Genomic DNA, 17,662 nt, shown 5'->3' with positions numbered 1-17,662 from the left:
ACCATGCATCTTTTTGGAATGTGGGAGGAAACCGGAGTACCCGGAGGAAACCCACGCAGGCACGGGGAGAACATGCAAGCTCCACACAGGGAGGCCGGAGCCGGGATCGAACCCACGACCTCTGAACTGTGAGGCGGACGTGCTAACCAGTCGACCACCGTGCCGCCCACATGAATCATATTAATTATAAATCAAAACATATAATTAAAGGTATTTTAAGCAAAACTGTTTTTAAGAGTTTCAACCTGGTAGCTCGTCACATAAATTGACTTTTCTACGATATTATACTTTATTGAGACACACCTGCAACTGATCTAGTGACGGTTCCAATTGAAAGAAGATGGAAGATCTGATTTGTACGGGAACGCATCTCGCGACCCTGCTTCCTGTTTGCGTGTGCGCGACTCTCTTCACTCACTTCCTGGTTGCTTGGACGTGAACGCATCACCACCCGCCTTCCTTCCTCTGACGTCAAGAAACTGGAACACAGCACGAAAAAAAAAATCCACTAATCACTAATGCAAACGTAAAAATTACATCAAATTGTTGTTTGGTGTTCGCGGGACCGCGGAACGGGAAAAAGATTCCTTGACCGAGGAGGACAAGACGAGATATCGAGAAGACAGTGTTTCAACGTGTTTTTGGTAAGCTTTTACATTCCTTTGCTGCCTGTGTGAACCGAAAACATGCTAACGTACACTCTAGCCGCCCTGAGAATTGTAATGTTGGTCATCCATCACTTTATCGGCCATGAAGCTGAGTTGAAGTCAGAAGAACTAAATAAGAGCTTTTGTAGCTTCTTCTCTCGTCTTTTGAAAACATAACGCAACACTGTTATTTTATCATTTAATCTATTGGTATCACCTGGGTGACACCCGCTGTCTTAGCTTTTTGCCTTGTCACTATGCGGTCATAAATAAGGTTTGAGGTTTATTTTCCCAAAATATATCCATCTTATTTATTACACAGTGATTTGAAATTATTCAAAATGTCATCCGCAACATTTGTAAAGTTCTAACACTACTACTTACAATCAGGTGACACGTTTGGTAACAAAATGAAATAAATCTAAATGAAAGAAATTGCCGTTATTATGTTGACAGGGTGTAATTGTACAATTTGTATTGTAAGTTTAAAATAAAAATAAACTTGACCTTGAAAGTGGTTGACGTTGACCTTGGAAGAGATGTTTGAGGAATGTCCCTCAGAACAATGATTTTTGACAGGTGGCGACTGTACAATTCCACTTAATTACTCTGAAAATAATTATTTACTACAAATATTGTACAGTGAACCCTCAGGTTTCGTGATGAATTCATTCCAAAACATCAGATTAAAACCGAATCATCCATTCCAGGCACCCAAAAATATGACCGAAAATTACGTTTTATAGATAATAACTATTGTTTAACATTCCTAAAGTGAAATACATATAAATGACAAAATGGATAAATGAACTTTCACTGAAAACTCTTGATGGCCTTTGAGCGACTGCGAGAAAACTCTACTGGCACTGGCCTGAGCTTTTTCTAAAATGTGTCTCGTCATAATGAAGGTTGCGAAACAATGCCTAAGAGATTGGTGGCAAATTTAGTGATGCAATGACCCACATCCTTCCATTTCCCCCCGAGATGCCCAGTATTCATTTGAGTCTATAATTAGCGCAGGATATACAAGCCACACGTCACACTTTCCAGCTCTGTTTTGACTCAAATCTCCTCAACGAGGTCCAGACATGGCCGAGCTGCTGAGGCTGCTGCTGCGGGTGTCAGAGAAAGCCGCCAATGTGGCTCGCGTCTGCAGGCAGGAGGCACCCCTCTTCCAGCTCCTGGTCCAAGAAAAGACCGGAGATGACAAGAACAAGAAGTTTGTGCAGGACTTCAAGACGCTGGCGGATGTCGTGATCCAGGAGGTGATCCGGCACGATGTTGGCGCTCAGGTATGGAGGTGACCTTGATTCATGACTGATACAAGGGTGATTTAAAAAAAAATATATATATTTTTATTTCTTCTTTTTTTCCCCCTCTCATTAATGTGCTGTTTGTCTTTGCGTTCAGTTCCCTGAGATGGTCGGCTTCATTCACGGAGAGGAATCCAACAAGTTTGAAAATGGACTTGGTAATTATCTAGAGCAGTGATTCTCGAAAAGTGTGGTGAGAGTACTATTGGTGGTATGCGATGAAATCACTGAATTTAATCTACACACTCTGCAAGTGGTTGAATGTATTAGCACTTAATTGTTTAGAATTGTTTTCAAACATTTGTTCAGGCACAATTTAATTTTTATGTGCAATACGTTTTCAATTATTCTTTAACTAGTTTTTATTTCACCATATTCATAACTTTTAAGAAGTTTCGGAGTACATAAGATAAGATAAGATATGTAGCCATTAATGTATAACATTGACGGCAAACATTCGGGATCAAACCTATGTAAATATAAGCAGTAACATGTGTATATACACATGTATATACACGCCAACATACATCTACATAAAAAGTAAGTAAGTGACAGTGCTGTAGTGAAATGTAAGGAACAGCATTGGATAAAAATAAAACTAGACTAACAGTAGTGGGGAATGTTGAGTATTGCACGGTATTACAGTAGTGGGGAATATTGGGTATTGCACGATATTAGCTCAGGTGCAGGACTGCACAATTGCACTAATGTCCGCCAGTTTGTAGAGACTACGCAATGTTCTTGTTAAAGAGTCTGACAGCAGCAGGCAAGAAGGAACGGCGGAATCTCTCCTTTGCACAGCGAGGGTGTAACAGTCTGTCACTGAAGGTGCTGTGGAGTGCTGTTAGGGTGCCCTGGAGGGGGTGGTCCGGGTTGCCCAGCATTGATGACAGCTTGGCCAACATCCTCCTGTCCCCCACCGAGTCCACAGAGTCCAGGGACCAGCCCAGGACAGAGCCGGCCCTCCTGACCAGTTTGTCCAGCCGCTTCTTGTCCCGGGCCGAGACGCCGCCTGCCCAGGTGACCGCTCCCTGGAAGATGACCGATGCAACCACCGAGTCATAAAAGTTCCTGAGGAGTGTCCCCTGAACCCCAAAAGACCTCAGTCTCCTGAGTAGGAAGAGTCTGCTCTGACTCTTCCTATAGAGGGCGTCTGTGTTGTCGCACCAGTCCAGTTTATTATTCAGATGAACACCCAGGTACTTGTAAGTTGAGACTCTCTCAACATCTGTTCCCCGGATATTCACTGGTGCAGGTGAAGAGTGCTGGCGCCTACCGAAATCCACCACCATTTCTTTGGATTTCCCCGCATTGATCAGGAGGCGGTTCTGCTGGCACCAGTCCACAAAACCCTGAGTAAGTTCTCTGTACTCCCGATCATCTCCGCCTGTGATGAGGCCGACAATCGCAGAGTCGTCAGAGAACTTCTGCACGTGACAGGTAGGGGTGTTGGAGTTGAAGTCCGAGGTGTAGAGGGTGAACAGGAAGGGAGCCAAGACAGTTCCCTGTGGGGCCCCCGTGCTACAGAGGAGCATGTCAGACACACAGTCCTGTGTCCTCACATACTGTGGCCGGTTTGTGAGGTAGTCCTGGATCCATGTGGTGAGGTGGTGGGCCACCCCCGCCCGCTCCAGCTTGTCTCCCAGTAGGGTGGGCTGGATGGTGTTGAAAGCACTGGAGAAATCAAAGAACATGATCCTCACAGTGCTCCCCGCTTTCTCCAGGTGGGAGAGTGAGGTGTGGAGGAGGTAGACGATGGCATCATCCACACAGATGCCAGGCTGATATGCGAACATCTAGGAGTATTTACATAACTTAAGAACTTTTTTTTTTTTTTTCGTGTTAAGCTAAGTATAGTATTTCAGTAGATTTAAGAATATTTTGATGATTTGTAGATTTAAGAGCTTTTAGGGAGTATTTGCATACAGTGGTTAGATTACCTTTAGGGAGTATTCCAGTAGATTGAAGATTATTTAGGTAATTGAAAAGATTTTGAATACATCCATTGAGTGTCTAGGTGACATTATACATGAAGACTTAGGCCTACTGCGCAACTGTATTTTAATGTTGTCAGGTGGTATTTTTCGTGGTGGTAAATTGTGTAAAAAGTTGGAGAACAGCAAGTTGTGCAAAAACTGAAAACATAACCTCCTTGATGGAGGGAATGGGGGCCCTTCATTTATTGTCTTAATTTAAGCCAAATCCTCATGAAATAAGAAGAATAAGAAGGCCTTTCAGGATATGAATGGATATTCATGTGAGCACATGAAAGCACAGAGTTGCGTGTGTGTCCAATGACTGAGGCCTCGCATCGTCTGCCTCGCAGGTGAGAGTGTGACGGTGACCGTGCGCGGCACCGAGGAGGAGACCGCACGGCTTCTGGCCACAGTGCTGGACGGCGACCCGACGGCGGCAGCGCTCCTGGCGCGAGCCATCCACCAAGACCCGGCCACCATCGACGCCAGCGCGGACGGACTAACAGTGCCGCTCAGCCCTTCCGAGCTCGGCATCTGGATCGATCCAATTGGTCAGCGCCTGGTCGTCAACGCTGCGTTGCCAAACAGAACGTCAACAGGGCTTTAAGCGTTTGTCATCTGGTTGATTCAGATGCCACCAGCCAGTACATAGAAGGCCGCGAGGAGGTGCTGGAGGAGGGCCACCTGTCACCTTCGGGTCTGCACTGTGCTCTGGTCCTCATCGGGGTTTACATGCGCAGCACAGGCGAACCCGTCATGGGTGTCATCAACCAGCCGTTCAACCGCAAAGAGCCTGCAGGCGGAAGGTGGGCTGCGCGACTGTTATACTTGACACGTAAAACCAAATACACAATATGGACGGTAGTACCGTGTGTTCATTTCTTAACCAGATATTTTGTACAATTCTATGTTTTCAACTTTGGGAAAGAACCCCTTTCTGGTCCACACTTGTCTGCTATTGTGTCTCAATCTTAATTTTTTTTTCTTAAATAAACCATGATCCGCATAGTGGCTTTTCTTAAGCTTGTTCAGTGCTAGTTTGCTGAAAGAGCACCAAACCATGAACTGCATTTTGTTAAAGGAAACAGGCTCTCATACTAGCATCGTTTGCAAAATGAATACACAACAATGTGTAGTCTACAAACACCTTAAAGTGCATTCTAACTAGCCATGGTAGGATATTAGTATATTACATTAGCTAATGAATAAATAAAAAAAATCGTACTTGTGTTGTAGTATGCACTGGCCAGCAAGCTCGTTGTCACACGTTCATGTTTCCATCTCCAAGTTCCACCAGCTGCTCTTTGCAGTAACTAATTAGATCAAACTTTATATTTGTACTTTTTTAGTTTAAAGCAATACCAAACCATGGCCATCTTTTTCCTGATTGTGTATTCCTCCATGGAAGTCTCCAGTCCACTGAGTCCTTCTACAACAAATGTCCGTGCGGTAAACACGGAAATGGCCAAACATGATTGCGGCTGTCGCATATATGGCTTTAGAATGAGTAATTCTAGTTGAGGCAGACATTTTTGCGTCAACCAATTTTTATGGTCGAGTTAGACGATTTTTGTTTTTCTTTTCCCCTGAAATATAAACATTCAGTGTGATTAATTGATAATTACTGAGTGCATAAAACACATCTATTTAACATCTCATCAATTGCTTTTTCAATAGTCGTTTTGAATTGTTAAGATGCTTTGTGGACTCTGTGTGTTGGTTTGTATCAAAGCTTTAAACAAGACAGTAACACTCATTTGGAGACATTTGTCATCATTTGCTGCCAGATCTATTGACACTTATTCTGTATGTATTTGTCTCTGAATATTGTACCAACCCAATCGTTTGTTTCCAGCTGGCGGGGGAAGCTCTTCTGGGGCGTTTCCTGCGGCAACGTCAACGTGTGCTCAGTGTCACAGCCCAAAACTGTACCCAAAGGACGTCGGGCACCGTCGGTGGTGCTTAGTTCCAGCGAGAAGCAGGTGGTGAAGGACAGTCTGGCTTCCCTGTGCGGACCAGAAAAGCTGATGTACGCCTCAGGAGCCGGCTACAAAATCCTGTGCGTCATTCAGGGCCTGGCCGACGCCTACGTGCTCTCAGAAGGAAGCACCTTTAAGTGGGACTCCTGTGCACCTCATGCGCTGCTCCGAGCCCTCGGAGGGGGCGTGGTAGACCTGACGAAGAGTTTAAAGTGCAGTTCTGAGGCGAAGGTAGAACTGACCTATCACCAGCCTTGCGCTGAAGGTAAAGGTGCTGACCGCTGGGCCAACTACGGAGGCCTGGTGGCATATGGAGACTGTTCCCAGCTGAGCAGCATCATGGGGGCTCTGAGAGGAAAGCTGTAGTTTAATTGGTGCCTATATCACACTTCTATTGTAGAGAAAGGTATGGTGATTATTTTAATTGTAAACAACTTTATTTTAACTAAATACGTATATGAGTATGTATATGACATATGGGCCAAATGAGATGAAGCTCTGAGGATTCAAGTGAATATTCTTGTGTGAATATTGACTGAATTGAGTGTTTAATGCTGGTGGGACTGTATAGTCAGGTTTTCTTTTTCATTACATGATCATGTCAAAAAAGCTGTCATAAATGGTTTTAAGAATTCGTCTGTGGAAAGTGTGATGAGCGGAAAGGTAACGTGGCCTTAAGAAGAGCAGGAGTCTGACCTGTAACTACGGAAAGTATCATTTCATTGTTGAACTGAACTGTCAGATGCTATAAATGTCAAGTGAATGGAGCGGTGTGCAGTCTTGCGCACCTCTCAAACGTCTCCTTGTAAGGAGATCACCCAATCGCATAAGCCAACCTCCTTCCTTTTAAAGTGGTCAAAAGGAAAAAAAACGTGAAGCCAAACAACCAGCCGTTTGTAGTACAGCATAATGTTAGACCTACAGTATGTATTTATGTCACTTTATGTTGCTGTTCTATGCATTGTGAACAGTGTATGCATACATACCAGGGCAAATTTGTTGCATTTAGGAAATTATCTTTACTTTGAAAACCAGAGAAAGCAGGGGAAACTTACCCAAGAGTGATATTTTAAAATGGTCTGCCAGCCAGGGAACGAAAGCCCCTGATGATTGTCAGATAAAATTTGTACAATATTCTGCATATTCTGTTAAAACCATTAAAACAAAAGAAAACATTGACTCTGCCGTTGTCTTCTTAAATTTCCAAGCAGCACCCGTTATGTCCATCAATCTACGTTTTTGTGCTGAGGTGAATGTGTGGCAAGTCAACAACTGCAAATGTTCATGGCAATTAGAAAACCAAAGCCTAAACAAGGACGGCAGACCATAAATTGCACATCATTGGAAAAATCAAACAAAGCCAAAACTTAAAATCGTGCTACTTTATGAGCAAAATATAAATCTGTTCTTTTGAGTTCTTCTAGTGCCAATGCTGAGGAGCAATCTCTTTTCAAGCATTACAAGCCTTTGTGGTTCTGGCATGGCTCATCTGATCGGACACCACAAATGCATAAAAGATGAACGATTTGACACGGGGAGAGGAACATGGCAGCATCTTGCGTCAACACACAAATATTCTTATTCAGAAAAAACTCAAATAAACCAGGCAACCACTCCAACCCACAGAGGCGTCACAATGCAGCGAACTTAATGCTTGTGTGCAGCTGCACACAAACAGCTTGGGCTCTTCCAACACCGTGTCAAGTCACAGGCCCAAACACAAAAAGGTATATAATTGACTCTGTAGGCTACTTAAAAAAAAAAATACAATGCCAAATTCTGCGTGCTCTGGCATTTTTTTTTTTTTTTACACAGTAGGTGTAAACAGTTAGGTTTTCCTGAAGTTATATGATTATGAATGCAAGCAGCAGAAGGTAGAGTGAGCTCTTCATGTTAAATGCGGACAAAATGAAATTTCTCTTCTGTGCTCCCCCCCATACATGTGTAGTTGGGAAGTGACCATTTTAAACGTTTTAATTACCACTCAACTTCAACTACTTTAGTCGACACTGAGATTTAGATTGTGGCTAGATTGCGTTGCCACATAATGTAGTGTTGTTGTTTTTTTTTAAACTGATTTAATGCAACACTGTATATCTAATTGCACTGATGAGCAACACAGGGCAGTCTAGGCCAATCATTAGTCCTGTCACTTTCAATCTTGAGAATTTTTGGACTCTATGCCACAGAGTGAATGGACTAACAATAGGCCGCCTATGCAGCCATTGTATGTTGCCACTGTTACAAACAACTTCTGTTATTTTTGAGCTGACAACAGTTATCAGTGTGTGTTTTACGCTAGTATCCCTGTATGGCGTATTGAGAGACTCTCATAGGACGATTTCCACTGTTTGCATCGACCATTCAGAGTACAGTACAGTATATTATCTCAGTATCTTGAATTATGACTGACAGAGGTGGAAAAAAAGGATTTGGGCTATTATTAAGAAAACCGTATTGCTGGCATCGGGCCAAAACCTCTTTAGTCACATTTTGGTGAATTTCACATTTTTTCAAAAATCAATACTATTGGTCAGTGCACACGCATGGGTGTTATTTTTACACATTCCTAACCAATCTAAAGTGTTGAAAATGGCTTTCTCTATTTCACACTGCAATGCTAATGGTTGAACAAACTTGCAATTTTTGGGGTCTCCTGAAAAATGACTGTTTTGGAGGTACAAGGTTTTGGCCCGACGCCAGCAATATAAAAAGGCTGCATATCAGCTCTTAAATTAAACTCTTAAACATTTTTGATGTCATTATATTTGTCTAAACAAATGGACCTGTATTTGTACCAGGTATTTAAAATGAATAATAAACTGAAGAAAAAAAGAGCGGTCTGACACTTTTTTCTATGACTGTATAGTCCAAGATAGACCAAGTTCAATTTAAAATATATTTTGTCATTTCCAGATATGACGTCACCGCAAGCATCAATGGTGGCACTCTCCTTGACATGTTTAACATTAAATATTAAATTGGGACTGAGGACATTGAGATTTTCCATATCTTAAATACAAACAAATTTGTGAAGTATAATAGATATAATTGATTTGTTTAGGTTTTTTTTTTTTTTTGTTTGTTTTTTTTAACTGTAACTGCTAACACACTGTTGATGCTCACTGCAATATAGTGATGTAACACTGATGCAGTGATGATGACAAGGACACGTTGATTACAGTGAGCCATGCCCGGTGACAAGATAGCTTGCCAAGATTTTGTTTCCGAAGGAAGTGAGTGACCGGAAGTGGCAAAGAGCAGGTGATTAAAGGATGTATTGCGGAAGTTGGTAGGAAAGGTTGCAGAAGACTGGCGAGGCTACAGTCAGTGTGAAGATGAAGCCAAACTAAGGTGGAATGAGAGCTAATGAACCACGACTGGCACCTCTTTAACCTTTCGACACGTTAAATGGAGCCCGGAGCTCATCTTCAGGTCCTGTGGGACCACCTTCCCAAGCAACATCAAACTTCTCGAGCTGGGAGGTCAGCAAGACCCAAAGCGGCCTACTACTGAATGTGTCCCTGGGTTGTTTTATTAGCTGTCCCATCTCAGCAGACTTCACCTCTGGAAGGGCTTGCGGACTTTCTTCTTCCGCCGAGGAGGAGGTTTCCCGCCTTCGGCCCACGGCTCGCCGGGCTCGGGCCGCTGCGCCCCCGGCATGAAGAAGCCCGTCTGGCCCGGGGGAGGAGAGAACGGGGGGGATCCGGCACCGGGCGGGGGGTGGTGAGATGGACCTGAGGGGAAGAAGCCCCCGTTGGCTGGCATGTCACTGGGGCTTGCTCCCTTGAAGATGCGGTTGAAGAAGTCCTGCAAATCTGCCGGGTTGGCAGGACCGGGACCGTGCTCCGAGTGCGGCCTTCAAGGGAGGGAGGGAGGGTGGGGGGGGAGATGTGTGTGAATACAGGCGCATCAAATGTGAAATGTTATTACATGAGGAGACCTGCTGCTGACCAAAATATGGGAAGAAATTACAGAAGCCATAGGAAAGGGAGACAAAATCATAGGTTAGGACTAAACGATTTTGAAGAATAACACTGGTAAACAGCAAATTTTAAGCAGAGGTGGCTTTATGTGTCCCTAAACATATTTTTGGCACAGATTTAAAAATATCTTCATTTGTTTAATAGGACATCAGGTTTTTGAGATATTTTCTCTCTTTTTTTTTTTTTTTTTTATAATTCGACCCATAAAAACGTGCGCAATGTGGATTTTTCCATGTGTTGTCATTTAAAAAGCTATGACGTTTCAGAAAAAAAATCCACCTGTTACTGAACCTAACCCTGAATTCATAAATATTACTAAATGTATTACTACATTACATAATTATTATTCCTATTTTTTTTTTTACCTCAATATTACGATAATGTGTTTATATTTATTTTCTTTTTTTTAATAAACACAAGCAATAAATACATCTGTATTACAATAAACATTATCAGCTTCATCACACGTTTTGATCTTATAGCTTAGGCTTGTGCTAAAATAAAGCAAATGAACCATGAATTAGTATGAACGATTGATTTACTTCAATTAGAGTTGTTAACTTACGAAACACTTTGACTTACAGTCTTTTAAGCTACGAAAACTCACAAAATTCCATCAAAACATTGTGGCGTAAACATAGGATGCATGTCACCTGTTTCTAGCGGCATTGCTGTTGTTCTTGGACCCAAAGGAGATGTGATAGGGCACGCGGTGTGTGTCTGGGGAAATGACTATCCTCTGGCAACCCGCCCACTCTGAAAAATGACAACAACAATATAACATCACAAACAGAACTTCTTTACATCCTATCCACAATGTCTTTCATCGTTGATGACTGAAGAGACTTCACCTGTAATATCATAGACTTTGCCGTCCATACAGGCAAAGTACGTGATACGTAGGCCCAGCATGCTGGACTCGGCCCACAGGTCGCCCTCTTCGGCGCTATGCCGACGACTGCATTCGGCACAGAAGCGGGCCTCGCCGGGTTCTCGATCCATCTCAAAGCGCCTGCGATGAGGTATCGGTGCTTGTCATTCTCTCCTACACGCGCGCACAGGCTATTATGCTGTGCGTGAATACATACTTGTGCTTGCCTTCACATTTGGTACACATCATGGTGTTCATGGCTTCCTTCAGGTCATCCTGCAGTTTGGTGAGGAACTCGTTCATGGACTTGGAGAGTTCAGTCGCAGCCATGCGCTTCCTGTGACGGGAAAGGGCAGATCGTTGGGTGACCGGGTGATGATAAAGACAATTTTTATAGACCTATAAAGCTTAGAGAAGTGATTCTAGGTTGGGCCACCTGCGGCAAATAATGGGCAGCGCAAAATTTCAGTTTGTTTGTGATCAAATCAGCTGTTCAGGACGTGCTCAGTCACAATATAGCTTTCTGCCACTAGGTGGCAATAAGGCACCTACGTCAGTTATTTAGCTGCTTGCAATAAGTTGAAGAAACCCAACAGTGAAAATCATTGCTAAGTATTTATAAATAAAAATAGAAATCAAAGGTTATGACAATGCTCACCAAAAGACAAAACATGTTCCATTCTTTTTGCTGAGGTAAAATCTAATTATTAGCTATTTTTGTGGTACTAAGGTTGACTTGAGACTCAAGGTTTTTGTGATGTCAAAAACCTTTTTCCACCATTGTGACCGATTTCCTGTACAACGCAATGAAAGAATAATGAAAAAGATACAACATATTTTTGAGGGAATAAGGGAGTATTAAAAGTAAAAGTGTAAACACCCTCTTATGACTGTGTTCAGAATTAATTACCGCTAATCACATTCAAACGCATGCTAAATGCTAAACACTTGCCACCATTTTATGTGCTTTTGACTAACCCCAAGTTCAGCCGCTCTAGTTTGCTTTCTAGTACAAGTCTCAAGGCTTTCTGCTAACAGGACCTGCTGTTTGGAACTGTTGATAATTCCTGCCACGTTGACCAATGCCCCAATTCCAGCTGAAGGAAAAACAAGCAGCAGTGTATATCACCAAAAAACTCTTTATCTTTACTTGGGTACGTGCTGTACCTTATGCAGCTAGCCACTAGCAGCTGATCAGCTGTTCACTTCCACCACGGCCAATAACGATGTGGACCTTTCTCTGCATCACCCTGAGAATATTACATCCGTGCTTTGTCGTCAACACAACAAGGAGCCTCGACTGCCTGTCAGACCTCCACTGCAATCTTCCATCACGCTTCTGTTCGCCGTCAAGCCGCCAGGCGATAGGCTGGTTTTCAACACTAGCCACTCCTCCACGAGCATGGCCCTCTTAACATTCTCGACATTTTAAGCATCTCAATCTCATTTGAAAGGCGCTATAAAAACCTAAGCTATTATTATTATCCATTACCGATACCGCTTATCCTCACAAGGGTCGCGGGCGTGCTGGAGCCTATCCCAGCTGTCTTCGGGCAGTAGGCGGGGGGACACCCTGAATTGGTTGCCAGCCAATCGTAGGGCACACAAAGACAAACATCCGCACTCACAATAACACCTAGGGGCAACTTAGAGAGTACAATCAACTTACCATGCATGTTTTTGGAATGTGGGAGGAAACCGGAGTACCCGGAGAAAACCCACGCAGGCACGGGGAGAATATGCAAACTCCACACAGGGAGGCCGGAGCCGGGATCGAACCCACGACCTCTGAACTGTGAGGCGTACGTGCTAACCAGTCGACCACCGTTATTATTATTTATAATATTATTATACCATTATGTTCCAGAGACAACAGGGTGCCACACTAGAGGCCATCATCAAATGATTAAGTCTGCGCCTGTTTTTTCCCCCCCTCTTTTTGTGATGCATTTGTTTTTTTAAAAGAATGTTGCAAAAAGGAGAAGTGTCTATCAGCAACCTTGAATTATTCTTGTTTTGAGAGATATCCATTGCAATTTTTTGTCACTTTACTATATTACTCACAATTCATACTCTCTTCGTGTTTCTGGGTTACTGACAATATCCCAGGCAGCCCGCAGTACTTTGAACGCCTCACCAGCTCGTGGGTGTTTATTCTTGTCTGGATGGACCTAAAAGAGACGGAATGGGAAAAAGGTTTTATGAGTAAAGAGACACATTTATTAGTCATCCACTCATCTAAGCCAATCAATAGAAACATTCGGATGGTGTTTTTCATCTTCTATACCTGGACAGCCAGCTGTCTGTAGGCCTTCTTCAGCTCGGCCTCAGTCGCGTGGACCTCCACGCCGAGCACTGTGAAGGGATCAAGCTCGTCTTCTGGGATGTCCGCCAGGGCCAGCAGTCTTTCCAGCTCCTGGCCTGGCGGGCCTCTCCCGGCTCGTCCCGGCGACTCCAAGCCAGACGTGTGCACGCGGCCATCCCTCTTGAAGCACTTTCTGGCTCGTTCCACAAAAAGCACCACCCTCTTCCAAAAACGGGAATCCTGGAAAGCTGTCCAATACCGTTTTCCCCTCTCTCCACCAAGCCGGACCAAGACACTTTTCACCCGCTGGGACCCGAGCACGACCAAAGCATAAAGAAGTCTGAGAGTCAATAAGGCAGCTTGTTTAGTCCACTTGAGCGAGCGAATAACTTTATCCGCCACATCCGTACCTGCGCATTTCGTCCATTTTAAAATCCGACCGGCATCTGACTTCATTCCCGGTATGTCCGTGATCTTTCCAATGAGCTGCTGCCCTAAGCGGTAAAGTTTCAACCCTCCGGTCTCCACGCCAACACCACAATTGTGAGTTAAGGTGACGATAATCTCAATCAGCATGTGGACACAGGAGATGCACCAGACGCTGACAGACTCTGACAGCATTTCTTTCAAAGCAAAGACAAGTTGCTTGCCCGAGCGCCTGCGGCCGCGGTTCAGCTGGTGGTGATGATGGTTGCGTCTGCGGGCCTGCTTGTGCCTGCCGCCGCTCGAGACAAAACCGCTTTTTTGAAAGGAGGGCGACGTAAAAGCGCTTTGAGTGCTCTGCTCTGAAACAGATCCCCCGCTCCTCAGTTTGCACTTTCTTCCCGATCCGAAGCTCCTCCAAGCCGACTCGCCATTCATGTGCTGCTCCTTCGCAGATTCATCCTCCTCTTGATTTATGACCCGGGAGCTCACGTGACCATCCGCGCTTTCCTGTTCCATTTCGTCAGAAAGCGCCTCGGTTTCATCTCTGCCTTCCGTGGTGCCGCAGCACTCCACGTCACCAATTCCAGAGTCATGCGGTGTGGCTGGGTTTGGGGTGTCCTGAGCATTCAATGTGTACGCACGGTCATCTTCCGCCGCTCTCGTCTCCCATTGACCTGACTTGTTTACTGAAGTGGAATCACCATCAGTGAGCTCCTCATCAGAATCTGTAAGGGCATCCATTTCTCTCTCAGCTGCCACTCTCTCCATCTTCCAATCTCTTATTTCGGAGCAGTGAAAATAGATTCTTGTGGAAGTTGATCTCCTGAAGCCATACTCGGTTGCAATATTCTCCCCAGACCCTCACTCCAATGTGAGACTGGGGGCATCTTAGGTACCATATCAGCAGCTGATTCGGGCTTTTAAATATATGCCATCATGCAGCAGGGAAATATCTGAAAACAAACACAACACAAAAAGCCAAAAAATGTGTTTGGTACATAATATGTCTTTGTAACAGTGCTTATTGGCAAGAAATTGTCTACAGTTGGAAATGCCCTTTACTATAATCAAACTTCATTTGTATAGCACTTTTCATGCATAAAATGCAACTCAAAGTGCTTTACACAAAACAACCATTCCCCTTCACTTGTCCAAAAGGACACAGACACACATACAGGTGAAAAATGATATGATAACCAATAATGGCAAAACTATAATATTACCATTTTGAATGGTGCCACATTTGTAAGGAAGAGCAGAGGTTTTTTTTTTTTTTGGACCGGGGGATACCAGACACTCAAAACAATAAAAAATATGAAAATTAAGCAGTTTGGCATAGACAGAGAAGATTTGTTAAGTTTTTTTCTGAGCTGCTGCTTATCCCATAAAAGCATGTTCATTACACGTTTCACCATTTAAAAGGGAAATAAATGGCATTCCAACAATATAACATTTGTTGCCAAGAAGTACTGTTACAACAACTAATGTAACAAATACAAATGTCCTTATTTTTTTGTGCTATTTGGGGCGGGGTCAGTACAAGCAGGAACAACATGAACACTACAGATGCAATCAGGTTCCATACAAGAGCCGTATGTAATGTATAAAAGAAATTGCCAGTGATATTTGCAGTGATGTAGAACTGTGCCGCATCATGAGAGCTGAAAATTTTGATTAATTACATCTGAAAAACAGCTTGGCTCAAAATTCAGACATGTTTTATAATCATAAACTACTGAGATTGACCACAACATTGTGAAAAAATTCGAACAATGTCAATCTACCATTCAATTCAACCTCAAAGTATCTTATAGAAAATATGCACTTTGTGAAGTTGAAGAAATATGGTAATGTAATTATTCTGCAATTGTATGTACGACCCTACTACCCACAGTCGATGCATGTAAATAATGTTGGAGTCACATGAAAAAAATTATGGAATAAACGCTGCAAATTATAACTTTTCTGATTGACAAAATAAAGAAATGTCCCCGGACTTTTAAGTGCTTCTGTCTTTATAAGCGTAACCAAAAGTTTGACTATGAGCCGATATAAAGCGGAATCGTCTTGCGAATGTTTTGGATAGCTTTACCGGTAGAAAGAAAGAAAAAAAAAGCCACTGCATGTTCATGTCAGCCAGGTGCATTGGAGGCGGCTAATGTTAGCAGACGCCCTGATTGTTAGCCTTGGGAAACACCCTACCAAAAAAGGCAAGCGTACAGGCGGGTTAAATGAGTTAAATTTAGTTCCCCTGCCTGTCAGCTTGCTCGTGAAATGCAAGGAAGACGCGGCGATAAAATACAAACACAAGCACAAATTGTCCTTTAACAAGAAAACATGTCACCGATGAGCTAAGTATTCGCTAGCGACGAGTGGTAACAGTTAGCTGATAAACCACTGTTTCGCCTTCCTGTGGGAATAGACCAAGCAGTTTTAATATTATTTGGAAACCGGCAAGACGGACATCTAATTTTCATGTGCATTCAAAATACCCTCGGTCCAATTTATACCTCTCGGATAAGTGTGTAACCTTGTTTGTGAACAGACTGCCAGGTGCCCGTAGTGTTGTTTTTATGGTCCACTTCTTCTTCTCCGGTTCATTTTTTAACTTCCTTCTTTCTTCTCGTTCGGCTCCTTTTTGCCGGACCATTTTTTTGCCGGTGAGTGCTAACGCCATCTATTGACCAGGAAGACCAGAAGTATTCAATTGACGACGTACAGGATTTTTCAGGACTAATTTCAGTCCCTAAAACTAGTGAAGATTGTTGAATTTGAATTTTGAACTTATTTATTTTTTAATCAATTATTTATACTCAAACCCCTACTTACAAATAACTGTTATCAGAGAAATCATCATATTATCGCATAGAGTCTGTTTTCGCCGTGTTTTGTGGGGTTTAATTTCTTCAGGTACTATGGCTTCATCCACCAAAAACAAAACAAACACAAAAAAAACAGTTCATTGACGATTCTAAATTGTCCTGAAGTGCAAATGTGAGTCTAAATGCTTTGTCTGTCTGTATGTGACATGAGGTTGGCAGGTTCCAAGGACACCTCTTCGCACCATCTCTGGCCCAAAATCAGCTGAAATAGGCTCCAATTCACCATCAACTCTAATGAGGATAAGTGCTATAGTTAAATGGAAGGATGTATAGTTTTGAAATCAAGGAAAACAGTTCCATCATTAGTCCGCTGATAGTGTAGTGGTACACACGCCTGAGTTGTGTGCGGGCAGCGTGGGATCGATTCCCGCTCAGTGACAGTGTCTATGTGTGCCCTGCGACTGGCTGGCGACCAGTTCGGGGTGTAGTCTGCCTTCGCCCATTGACGGCTGGGATAGGCTCCAGCAACTCCCCGCGACCCTATATAGGATAAGCGGTTTGGAAGATGACATGACATGACATGACATGACATGACATGACATGACAATAAATAACAGATACCGATAGATAAAAAAGTGGTGTACAATCAAAGTAGAGTACCCTAAAAATGTAAAATGAGATTAAAAAGGTAAATAGGTTCACTATAGAGAAAACATAAAACAAAAATTTGGTACAAGAACAAGGTAGTCAGTATCATGAGCAAAAAGTTGGATTTTGAGCTCCTTTAATCAAATTATCAAACGTTTAAAAATGTCAAAGAAATTCATTCAGCGTTGCAAAAATAGCACCACAGGAAAAGTCTATAATAGATAGATAGATAGATAGATAGATAGATAGATAGATAGATAGATAGATAGATAGATAGATAGATAGATAGATAGACAGACAGACAGATAGATAGATAGATAGATAGATAGATAGATAGATAGATAGATAGATAGATAGATAGATAGATAGATAGACAGACAGACATTGTTTCTGAGACACTGACAAAAACTTACATTTCATTATTTTTTTTCTCTCGTTTACTCATGTTGAGCACTGTACGAGTGTAAGACCTAACAAAGACCTTTCAAACTAAGCACGCATAATAAAAAAACAAATGCATATCATTTACATGATTTTTATTCAGGGTTCTCTGTCAGGAGTCAGTGGAATCCCCCTTAAAAGCTTCATGCTCCTGAACACATCTTGAAGACGCAGAGGGTTAATTCCGAGTTCCCCCCCCCCCCTCCCATCACCACCACCACCACCACCCACACCTTCAATTTGAAAGC

The 17,662-nt window shown here is 43.0% G+C and overlaps 2 protein-coding genes across 4 annotated transcripts; one reads left to right on the top strand and one right to left on the bottom strand.

Annotated features, from left to right (window-relative positions):
* The first annotated feature begins 350 nt into the window (after positions 1 to 350).
* On the top strand, positions 351 to 7,094 carry inpp1 (inositol polyphosphate-1-phosphatase). 2 transcript variants are annotated; one of them, XM_086040025.1, is made up of 6 exons: positions 351 to 644; positions 1,734 to 1,939; positions 2,058 to 2,118; positions 4,287 to 4,487; positions 4,568 to 4,742; positions 5,792 to 7,094. In XM_086040025.1, the coding sequence occupies exons 2-6, from the start codon at positions 1,736 to 1,738 to the stop codon at positions 6,279 to 6,281; spliced, it is 1,131 nt and encodes a 376-aa protein (XP_085896151.1). In that variant the 5' UTR covers positions 351 to 644; positions 1,734 to 1,735; the 3' UTR covers positions 6,282 to 7,094. The 2 variants fall into 2 exon arrangements, with proteins under 2 accessions (XP_085896151.1, XP_085896150.1); XM_086040024.1 differs by having other exon boundaries at positions 352 to 644; positions 1,728 to 1,939.
* Positions 6,842 to 16,136, bottom strand: dnajc14 (DnaJ (Hsp40) homolog, subfamily C, member 14). Of its 2 annotated transcripts, none has more exons than XM_086040018.1 (7): positions 16,014 to 16,136; positions 13,060 to 14,456; positions 12,837 to 12,943; positions 10,990 to 11,109; positions 10,753 to 10,913; positions 10,555 to 10,657; positions 6,842 to 9,774 (listed from the first exon to the last, which is right to left on the bottom strand). In XM_086040018.1, exons 2-7 carry the CDS (start codon positions 14,269 to 14,271, stop codon positions 9,477 to 9,479), a joined length of 2,001 nt encoding a protein of 666 aa, XP_085896144.1. In that variant the 5' UTR covers positions 14,272 to 14,456; positions 16,014 to 16,136; the 3' UTR covers positions 6,842 to 9,476. The 2 variants fall into 2 exon arrangements, with proteins under 2 accessions (XP_085896144.1, XP_085896145.1); XM_086040019.1 differs by having other exon boundaries at positions 16,034 to 16,136.
* Between the last annotated feature and the right edge of the window lie 1,526 nt (positions 16,137 to 17,662).

This window comes from Filicampus tigris, chromosome 9 (genome assembly GCF_054856515.1).
Source record: "Filicampus tigris isolate MCC_2025a chromosome 9, RoL_Ftig_1.0, whole genome shotgun sequence".
Lineage (NCBI taxonomy): Eukaryota > Metazoa > Chordata > Actinopteri > Syngnathiformes > Syngnathidae > Filicampus > Filicampus tigris.
This window is presented reverse-complemented; position numbering and strand designations above follow the sequence as displayed.